The 10340-nt window shown below is 40.2% G+C and overlaps 2 protein-coding genes across 4 annotated transcripts; both read left to right on the top strand.

Moving 5' to 3' along the window:
* Positions 1-153: 153 nt before the first annotated feature.
* On the top strand, positions 154-4291 carry LOC108146418 (serine incorporator 1). Of its 3 annotated transcripts, none has more exons than XM_017272423.2 (7): positions 154-297; positions 1833-2388; positions 2454-2563; positions 2623-2806; positions 2865-3074; positions 3387-3528; positions 3909-4291. In XM_017272423.2, the coding sequence occupies exons 1-7, from the start codon at positions 262-264 to the stop codon at positions 4045-4047; spliced, it is 1377 nt and encodes a 458-aa protein (XP_017127912.1). In that variant the 5' UTR covers positions 154-261; the 3' UTR covers positions 4048-4291. The 3 variants fall into 3 exon arrangements, with proteins under 3 accessions (XP_017127912.1, XP_017127911.1, XP_017127910.1); XM_017272422.2 differs by having other exon boundaries at positions 3375-3528; XM_017272421.2 differs by having other exon boundaries at positions 3366-3528.
* A 408-nt stretch (positions 4292-4699) lies between these two features.
* LOC108146331 (mucolipin-3) lies at positions 4700-9087 on the top strand. Its single transcript, XM_017272297.2, has 3 exons — positions 4700-5353; positions 6062-6912; positions 7487-9087. Exons 1-3 carry the CDS (start codon positions 4958-4960, stop codon positions 8223-8225), a joined length of 1986 nt encoding a protein of 661 aa, XP_017127786.1. The 5' UTR covers positions 4700-4957; the 3' UTR covers positions 8226-9087.
* Positions 9088-10340: the final 1253 nt, after the last annotated feature.

The following is a 10340-nucleotide window of genomic DNA, read 5'->3' as shown; positions in this document are numbered from 1 at the left end:
ATTAGGAATGCTTCTTTTTAGACTTAAATCTTATTTTAAATCTGTCGTTATTTTGCAAGAATTTTTTCATTTTGATGTTCTACATTAAAGATGTAAGGTTCTATTCGATATTATTCCCAGTGCCGCGCACTTACAATATTCGATAAACTTATCAAGAGTGGGTAGTCCACCCCTAGCTTATATTTTCACAAACAAAGATTTGTTTAATTTAATAAAAACGCAATTTGACTAAAGTGAAAACATAACTACATCTGAACGACAATGGGAGCTGTTTTGGGCCTTTGCTCGGCCGCTCAGGTAAGTAAATTTATTGCCTTCAACGGGGTAAATTTGATTTGTAATTTTGCTTCCTTGGTTACAAATCAATAAAGGCAGCCATATGGTTTTATGAACTTAAGTTTTTATTCGCTATATACCATTTAATAGCTTTCTAAATGCTATAATGGTTATCTAATGTTCAAGGGCGATTCTTGTACTTTTGCAGTTTTCAGATGCTGATTATTTTGAGTTTCAGCGCTAGAAATAATTGTGTTTTTCACAATAAAATATGATTCATCTTAACGCATAATATTAAGATTAGGAGATAAGTAAATAAATCAGGAGTGAATGTTAGTTAGGTTTGAAGGACTACAAAAAATCATCCAATTAATAGGTTCCTCAATATATTTTCAATGTTTATTTATTTATTTATACAATGCTAACTAATAGTTAAAACTAGGAGTTAACAAAAATTGTGGTTAGAGCTATAGCTGCAAGAGGCCTTCAGCTCTGAGGGTGGTTTAGTATTTTATACTAGCATTATTTAATTATTTATTTTATATTATTATTCTACTTATGGTTTTATATATATATATACATTTTCTGATGAACTTATATACCTTAGGAATAGTTTATATTGTGTAGATTATATTTGATTTTTCTAAGAAAGTGAGGATCATTAGGGAATTAACTTTGGTGGGATTGGCTAAGGCCTGGGTTGGGTTTAGATTGGGGAATGATGAGGATCGTTGTGTCGAGAGAGAAGGGCAAAGGGAAAGGATATGGTTAACGTCTAGAAGAGCGTTGTTGCACAGTGGGCATGTGTTCGGTATTGAACGGTCAATATAGTGTGCGTTTGTCATCTTTGTGTGGCCAAGTCGCAAGCGGGTGATTACGATTTGTTGTCTCCTATTAAGTTCGGGGAAGTTATGTGGGAAGTTAGGTGGTGATAATTTAGATATGTATTGGTACCATGTCGAGGTTTTGTTTAATAATTCTGTGTGTCTGTGTTTTAATGATTTTTTGAGGTTCTGAGTGATGTCTCTGGAGTTGTAATTGTCTGTGTATATGAGGGGTTGTCTGATTGCTTTTTTTGCTTCAGAGTCCGCTGTTTCATTTCCTTTGATGCCAACATGGCTTGGTATCCATATTAATGTTATTTTGGGAAAGTGTTTGGAAAGTAGGTTACGGATAGTGGTGGGGTAGTAGGAATTGTTGTTAGGGTTTGCGATGGAGGTGATGGAGGAAAGTGAGTCTGAACATATGGCGTGCTTGCCTCTTTTTTTAATACAGATTTGTGCAGCTTTGTAGATGGCTATTATTTCGCTGGAAAGGACTGTAGAATAGGCAGGTAGTAGGCCTGTTTTGATTACATTATTTTCATCGGTAACACTATACGCGATGTTGTCTTCTGCCTTCGATCCATCGGTGTAAATAAAGTTGTGGTTCGGGTATGTGGATTTTAGGGATTGGAAGAGTTGTTGAAAGACTATTGAGGGGGTGGAGTTTTCAATGTATCGGTTGTTAATATGGTGATCTATGTACTAAATATGTTTTATTTATCACATTTCCAGTGTGCCATGTGCTGCGGAGGCACTGCAGCCAGCATGTGCTGCTCAGCCTGTCCCAGTTGCACCAACGCCTCCTCTTCGCGCTTCATGTACGCCTTCATCCTGCTGGTGGGCACTGTCTTGGGGGCCATTGCCCTGTCTCCGGGATTGCAGGACACGTTGAAGAAGCTTCCGTTCTGCATCAACTCGACATCCACGTACAGCTCCAAGACACTTGACACTTTTTCGGGTGGATCTCTGCAGGTCGACTGCGAATATGCCCTGGGCTATATGGCTGTGTACAGGATTTGCTTCGGAATGGCCTGCTTTTTCGCTTTAATGTCACTCATTATGCTGGGGGTGAAGAGCTCCAGGGATCCGCGATCCCATATCCAGAACAACTTTTGGCCCCTGAAATTCCTGATCTGCTTTGGAGCTGCCATCGGTGCCATCTTCATACCGGATGGATCCTTTGGTCCTGCCATGATGTGGGTGGGTCTTATAGGTGGCCTGGCCTTCATACTCGTTCAGCTGGTGATCATTGTGGATTTCGCACATTCGCTGGCGGAGAACTGGATAGGTAAGTCATGTTTTTGGCAGATTTGTAATGATTCATCATGCTAATTAACCACTTTTGTTTTTTAGAGAGCGCTGAAAGCAGTCGTGGTTATTATTATGCCCTGGCAGGGGTCACTCTCTTGGGCTATATCTTATCGCTGACTGGGATTACACTGCTTTATATCTACTTTACCACTGTGAGTGGAGATTGTCATGCTTATTTGTTTGGTTTTTAACTCTTCTGGTTTTTTTTTAGAGTACTGGCTGCGGCATCAACAAGTTCTTTATCTCCATTAATCTGATCCTTTGTTTGATGATCAGCGTTATTTCGATTTTGCCAGCTGTGCAGGATCGTTTGCCCCATTCTGGATTATTGCAGAGCTCTTTGGTTACCTTATACACGGTTTATCTGACCTGGTCCGCAGTGGCCAACAATCCGGGTAGGAAAACTGCTGTAAAATGTGTAGAAAATTTCTAATTTATATTATGAATCCATAGAAAAAGAATGCAATCCTGGAATGTTTGGCATGATGGAGGGTTTCGGCAATGCCACCACCACTGTGGCTCCGCCCACCCACAACTCCCGGGTTACATTCGACACCACCAACATCATTGGACTGGTTGTGTGGCTCCTGTGCATCCTCTACAACTGCATCAGTTCAGCGGTGGAGGTTTCGAAGATCACCCAGGATAGCAGCGAGAAGCGTGGTAGGTTTTTCTCGTTTCCATTCCTGGTGCTCCGTCCGCATTCGCAGCCATTTCCACAATTCCACAGTTTCCATCACGCATATTCGATCGCCCCACTCACTTATCATTTTTCTTGCTGTACAAAAAAACCCCAAGCTAATACTATTTATATTAACACTAGTTTGCTGTTGTCGCTTTATTTTCTTGATTTATTTTCCGACTAACCCAACTAATCCACTCGGTTACTTGGTATTTGAAACTGTGTGAAAAATATGGCCATCGGCGTTCCTCTTTGCACTCTGATTAATGTAGTTTTAACAGAAGCTCTATCAGACACAGAGGCAGGCACGGATGCCAAAGGAAAGGCGAGCACGGATAACGAAACCGAGGGCGTCACCTATTCCTGGTCCATGTTCCACGTGGTATTCGTCTGCGCATCGCTCTACGTTATGATGACTCTGACCAACTGGTACAAGTAAGTGGCACAATCTTATTTGGTACTTAAAAACATATAGGTATCGATTAGAGCCCTGATCGATTGGAGTTTTTAAAGCATAGCTCACGACTTCCATAAATTATAAATTAAAACTCATACAAAAGCTATGATCTCATTGGTTAAATACAAATCAGATGAGCTTATGCAGATCATAAGTTGAAAGGTATAACTAATTTAAGATACATTAAAAAAAAAAGAAAAAGTCTTGTTCTAAAGAATTCGCGGTTTGATCTTTGACTAAATGAAAATAAACTTTTCAATGACCTGATTTACTAACCATAGGAGTCATGAGTTATAGATACTATCTGATGAGCATTAAACACTTATTTATCAATCTAACTTATTTTTTATCCCCGCAGACCCAACTCGGATATTGAGCTCTTCAATGGCAACGAGGCTTCCATGTGGGTTAAGATCATCTCCAGCTGGCTGGGCGTCTTCATCTATGGCTGGAGCCTTGCAGCGCCCATTATCCTCACCAATCGCGACTTTAGTTAAAGCGATTTTAGTGTACTTATTGTCTAGGAATGGTGCTTAACCGAGCAAAACGAGAATGCCAAAACGGAAGGAAAAGAGAAATTAGTTTCCAAAGCTAATGAAGATTAATCACACATAATTTTGACTCTTATTGTGGTGTCTACTCATTGATCTTATTCTCAAATTGCAACAGTTATCAATATATATATATAAAATTAATCTACGCGTATTATCTACCTACGAAATACAACAGAACTTAACCAAATTATTGACTTTTTTCATTGGACACTTTCCTTGGGCACTTTCTCCAAAGCTAATTAAAGTTGAATTTATGCTTTCATCGAAATTGAAAATATAATAATAGTTTTAGTACTTTTCGACTTAGATATTTTAAATATTGGATTTAAAGACGCTTATCTTAGAGATTATTTTGTTTTTTTCTCAAGCCAGTTATATATTTTTTCTATTTATGGAAAATCAAATTTAATATCAAGTTATTTCCACTCAATATATGAAGTTTAGAAATAATTATAAATATATTTTGAATTTATATTTAACCGGTTAACCGTTTGAGTATGCAACAGTGGTTTGAGTCTCCACTATGGACACCCGCTATTTAATAGCGTTGCCATATCTCTATAATTGCTGATAGTATCGCACAAACACAGATTTGCTCACCTCTAAGTTGCTGGTTGAAAACAAAGCAATTTTCCTGGTTTTTTGGGGCAGTATTTAATTTAATTTCGCTGGCAAGAGTCGCGCCTTAATTGCCAAATACATATATTCGCCAGCCCCCCCCAGTCCCCCGATTGCTTGTTGCACCTGTGCCGAATCTTTCCTTTGCATGTCGAGTGGGCGGGCAAAGGAAAGCTAGCGCAGTGGACAACAACGCAGGTGATTCGACCTCGCGACGAAGCAGGAGCACATCGAGATGCAGAGCTACGGCCCCGGAGGAGCAGCCGCTGCTCCGGCCGTGAAACGCCGTACGGATAGCTACGAGGCTGCCCAGCAGCAGCAGCGCACCCCTCCAGAGGATAGCGACGAGGAGTATGTGAACACCAGGATCCTGCGACGCCAGGTGCAGCTCCAGTCCACTCCAGTGGCGCCTGTGGTGCCCATGCCCATAACCATACCCCCCGCAACCATGTCCAGTGCAGGCAGTGCCCCAGCATCCGTGGAGGGGCGTGAGGAGCAACCGGAGTTCCCTGGATCCTCGGCAGCATCCTATCAGGAGGAGCGAATGCGCAGGAAACTGCAGTTCTTCTTCATGAATCCCATCGAGAAGTGGCAGGCCAAGCGAAAGTTTCCCTACAAGTTTGTCGTGCAGGTAATACCACTTTCGGTCGTCCATTTCGATTTCGATTTAGATTTCGATTCACATCTGGCTTAAAACAACCGATTTAATTAAGGTAGTCTCGTGATGCACGGGAATTGGGATTGAGGGGCGGATCTGGGATGACACATCCGAGGCACTTATGTGGGCGACTTGCTCAATTTACAAAGGCCTTATTGTTTGCTTAGTTTTTGAGCATGTAAAGTGGGCAAAGTCAACACATTCTTGATTATTTTGCTTGCATTGTTAAGCCCCTCCGTTCTTATCGATATGCCTTATCTATAGGGTCCAACTATAGTTAGAACAATACGTAATAAACCTGTGGAAATTTAACGTATTTTATGGCCAGACACTTTGTGTAGGCGCACTCGTACGAATTTTACAAGTTATTTAATAAATGTTCGACTCTAGGGGGATTTTCTGAGGGTGATTATGATTAGAATACAACTAGCCATGATTGGTCTAAAACGAAATCAGATTTCTTCGCTGCAGATAGCCAATAAATATATACTGACGCATGCCCCAGCATAATTTGGCATTTATTTATAGATAAGCTTTTCTAGATCACAGCCCAACTACCTCCTCTATGAGTTTATGACGCTTGAGAACGAAAGCAGATAAGAGTGCTACAATTTGTACTATTTATTATAAGTAAAATAAGTAAAATTAGTTAATAACTTTCACCTCGCTGAACTCTTGCAGATTGTCAAGATCTTTCTGGTGACGATGCAGCTGTGCCTTTTTGCCCACTCACGGTATAACCACATCAACTACACGGGTGATAACCGATTTGCCTTCTCGCATCTCTTCCTGCGCGGCTGGGATTCCTCGCGCGAAGTGGAGAGCTATCCGCCGGCGGTGGGTCCCTTTGCCCTGTATTTAAAATCGGAGTTTTTCGACACCGTGCAGTATGCCGTCGATGGCTATGCCAATGTGAGTCGATCGATTGGACCCTATGACTACCCCACCCGCAACAATACGATGCCGCCGCTGAAGCTGTGCCTGCAGAACTACCGCGAGGGTACCATATTCGGCTTCAACGAGTCGTACATCTTCGATCCACATATCGATGAGGTGTGCCAGATGCTGCCGCCGGATGTGACCACCATTGGGGTGGAGGATTATCTGCGGCAGCGCAATGTGGAGGTCAATTTCGCCTCCCTCGTCTCCGCCCAGTTGACGTTCAAGATTAAGACGGTGAACTTCAAGGCCAACGGTGGCCCTTTATCGGCGCCCGACTGTTTTCGCTTCGACATTTCCATATTGTTCAACAATCGCGATCATGACGGCCAGATGCTGCTCTCACTGGATGCGGAGGCGACGCGTCTGAAGTGCCACGGAGCCACGGATTTCATTTCGGAGGCGAATTTCGACTCAATGCTGCGTAGCATACTCAACATATTCGTCCTGCTGACCTGCGCCCTGTCGTTTGCCCTCTGCACGAGGGCATTGTGGAGGGCCTACCTGCTGAGATGCACCACAGTCAACTTCTTCCGGTCGCACTTTGGCAAGGAGCTGAGCTTCGATGGGCGGCTGGAGTTTGTTAACTTCTGGTGAGTCTTTAAAATGAAGGGGATATGCCATCACCTTGCGTTATCTACACATTTTTCATTACTTGAAATGTTTAAGCTTGACAAATATTGGAATTAAAAAAATAATTGTCTTCACTGGTAAAAAAAATGTGGTATATCTGAATATTTTGTACTCAATTTCTATGATTTGTATATATTTTAGAAATTTAAAATATGAAAATATTCATATTTTTTAAAATTTTTTATTGCACTATTTTTGGAGTTAATTTTAATTTCTGCAAAATTATTATTAATTTAAAACATGTTTAACTTAAATAAAAATCATTTAAATCAAATGGTAACCATTTTAAGTTTATAACTTTGCACAATAATTATAATATTTTAATATTAAATAATGCAATTTGATATGCATTGTATTAGACATAAGGAAATTAATATTTAGTTTTAATATAAAATTTGGAATTCAATAGTCAGATATGTATATTTACCATTCCATTTTGTTTATCAGTGGAAATTAATGAATTATCAAGGTTGGGTGGTAAAATCCTTTAATCAAGCTTCCAAAAACCAATCTATAACATAATTGTATTCACAGGTACATCATGATCATTTTCAACGACGTCCTTTTGATCATTGGATCGGCTCTGAAAGAGCAAATCGAGGGAAGGTACATGGTGGTGGACCAATGGGACACCTGCTCGCTGTTTCTGGGCATTGGCAATCTGCTGGTTTGGTTCGGAGTGCTGCGCTATCTGGGCTTCTTCAAGACCTACAACGTGGTGATACTGACACTGAAGAAGGCGGCACCAAAGATTCTGCGTTTCCTTATCGCCGCCTTGCTGATCTATGCGGGATTTGTTTTCTGCGGCTGGCTGATTCTGGGGCCCTACCACATGAAGTTCCGTTCGCTGGCCACCACGTCGGAGTGTCTGTTTGCGCTGATCAACGGCGATGATATGTTCGCCACCTTTGCCACGCTTTCGAGCAAGGCCACCTGGCTGTGGTGGTTCTGCCAGATCTACCTGTACTCGTTTATATCCCTGTACATCTATGTGGTCCTGTCGCTGTTCATTGCCGTCATCATGGATGCCTACGATACGATAAAGGCGTACTACAAGGACGGCTTTCCCACCACCGATCTCAAGGCATTTGTCGGCACGCGAACGGCCGAGGACATAAGTTCGGGCGTCTTCATGAACGATCTGGATGACTTCGACCAGACGAGATTCGTGGATGTGGTGCGGGACATTTGCTGCTGCGGTCGCTGCCGACGTGCGCAAGATCCCGTGCAGGCCAACAGCGGCTACACCAGCCTCTCGAGTATTATGAAGTAACTGCGGTGCGCCATCCATATCCAGTCGCAGGGCTTCATTTTGTTTTGTTTTGTCTTGTCAGCTTTATGTGTGTAGTCAGTCAGTCGAACTTGTTGTTAGCATTTCGTATTAGTTTGTTAGTTTGCCAAAGCACTTGCACCGAGATAAGAGAAACCATAACGACGTACGTACCTTTGAGAAATTCCAAATGCAGCTGCTCTGATCACAAACATTTAGACATGTTCCGATTTTCACTTTCGCAGGCTTGCTTTCTTGATCAATCTTGACTGAAATATACTTCTCCTTAATCCAAATAATTCAAACAAACAAATTACAGACCAAAAAGATCAAAACTTAACAATTAAAATAAACGAAATATTTTTGTGAAAGTGAAAACCGAATATGAGAATGTTAAAATGCACTACCAGGCAATGCTGTGCTTTGCGAAACCGCAAAGCCGCTAAATTGCTTTGGTAACGAAAGATATTAAGTGTGTGATATAAGGCGGAACCAGAATCAGAACCAGAGAACAATAGAAACTACAATAAAGGGAAACTATTTTTGCCAGGAATATCGACATGGGTTTGATCAAGATCTTCCATGGGAACCAAATGCATCCGAAACGAGTTTACGTACAAATCTGAAAGTCACAGCAAATAATTGTAAAAATTACACTGGTCGACAAAAGCACTTTGCAGTCTACAAGATTTTAGGTTTGGTTTCGGTTGGCAAGGTGAGAAAAAGTTAGATTTTTGTCGACTCGTGTTATTTATACAGAATCCTTATTTAAGAATACATTAGGTAAATTTATTTTATGTGTACAAGGAAAACTTTGTATTTATAACCAAAAATTATAAAACCAATAAACTGTTTACAGAACTCATTTTGAAAATTTATTTTTGCAATATGATTGTGAAATATTGGGATTGGAAAAATATACACAAAAAATACACTTTTAGCGGTGTTGCCTATAAAATAATGAATCTGAAATCATTAAATTTCAAATGGCGATAAAAATGCATTTTCACTTTATAAAATGAAAATTTCAATCAAGCCAAATTGCTAATAAATAATATTATTTATATATTTATTAAGATGATATGAGTTGTGGATACGCGACATGTCGAACGTGACACAATTTATTTTGTTTCTTTTCAATCTAGCCTGTCTGTATTTAAACTTTGTGGGGGAAAAATTTGTAAAAGTTTCCTTTTTATTGCATAGTTGTTGGTATCGTTTGTCTGGATCATTTAAAAATCTAGAAACAATAACGCTAGCAAAGCAAATCTTGGTTTATTTTAAAGATAACTGCAAATGGTTTAAACAACGCTCAATTAAATTCAATTAAAATAGAGACAATTAATTCAATTAGTAGAAACACTTTTCGGTTATTATTAAAACCGCAGGTTTTTATTATATTACTAACCACTTTTTTATCTTAAGGATTGCATTGCAATTGTAGAAAAGGTAAAGAAATAAAAAGTAATAAAAAGGGAAAGGAGCCTGTGGTTCCCCAGTAGTTGCAAATTTATTAATTTACCCGATCGTTAATTTTTGCGGTTTAAAGCATGAATTTCATTGAATATTTTGCAAGAATTCGCCGAAAGCGAGATGATCACATTTTAATGAAATGGAAAACTGGTTCTCCAATTGACGTAAATTCCATCAGGCAGATGTTATGCGTACGCGTATGCGAATGCGTATGCTTAAGCGTATGCGTTGAGGCGGAAACCGTTCAAGCCAAAGACTTATTTTACTTAATCTTAATTGGAAATTCAAGCAGTCAGCCTTACTCCTCTATGCAAATGTCAAGAGTGGCTAAAATAGACAATGACAATTCAGAAAGGTCTCTCGTCGAACGGCAAAACACTTTGGCACACTTTAAAGTTGAAGCCACCAGCCAAAAAGAAAAAAAAAATGAAAAGAAATATAAAATGGCAGAAAAAATGGCAGAAAAAAAAAACTTAAGTTGGTGGCAGTTCGTCACGCCTTTAGACGCCTCTCTGTCAGTTAGCAGTCGTCGCGCCACGACGTATCACTCTTTGGGCCATAAATGGCTTTAATTTGGCTTTAAAATGATCAAGGTCGCTGCGGGTAAAAAAAAATAACAGCTTTTAAATTGGAACGACCAGACGA

The sequence above is a fragment of the Drosophila elegans genome, unplaced genomic scaffold, assembly GCF_018152505.1.
Source record: "Drosophila elegans isolate 14027-0461.03 unplaced genomic scaffold, ASM1815250v1 contig_208, whole genome shotgun sequence".
Taxonomy (NCBI): domain Eukaryota; kingdom Metazoa; phylum Arthropoda; class Insecta; order Diptera; family Drosophilidae; genus Drosophila; species Drosophila elegans.
The sequence above is the reverse complement of the archived record's forward strand: the minus strand, read 5'-3'. Positions and strand labels throughout refer to the sequence as shown.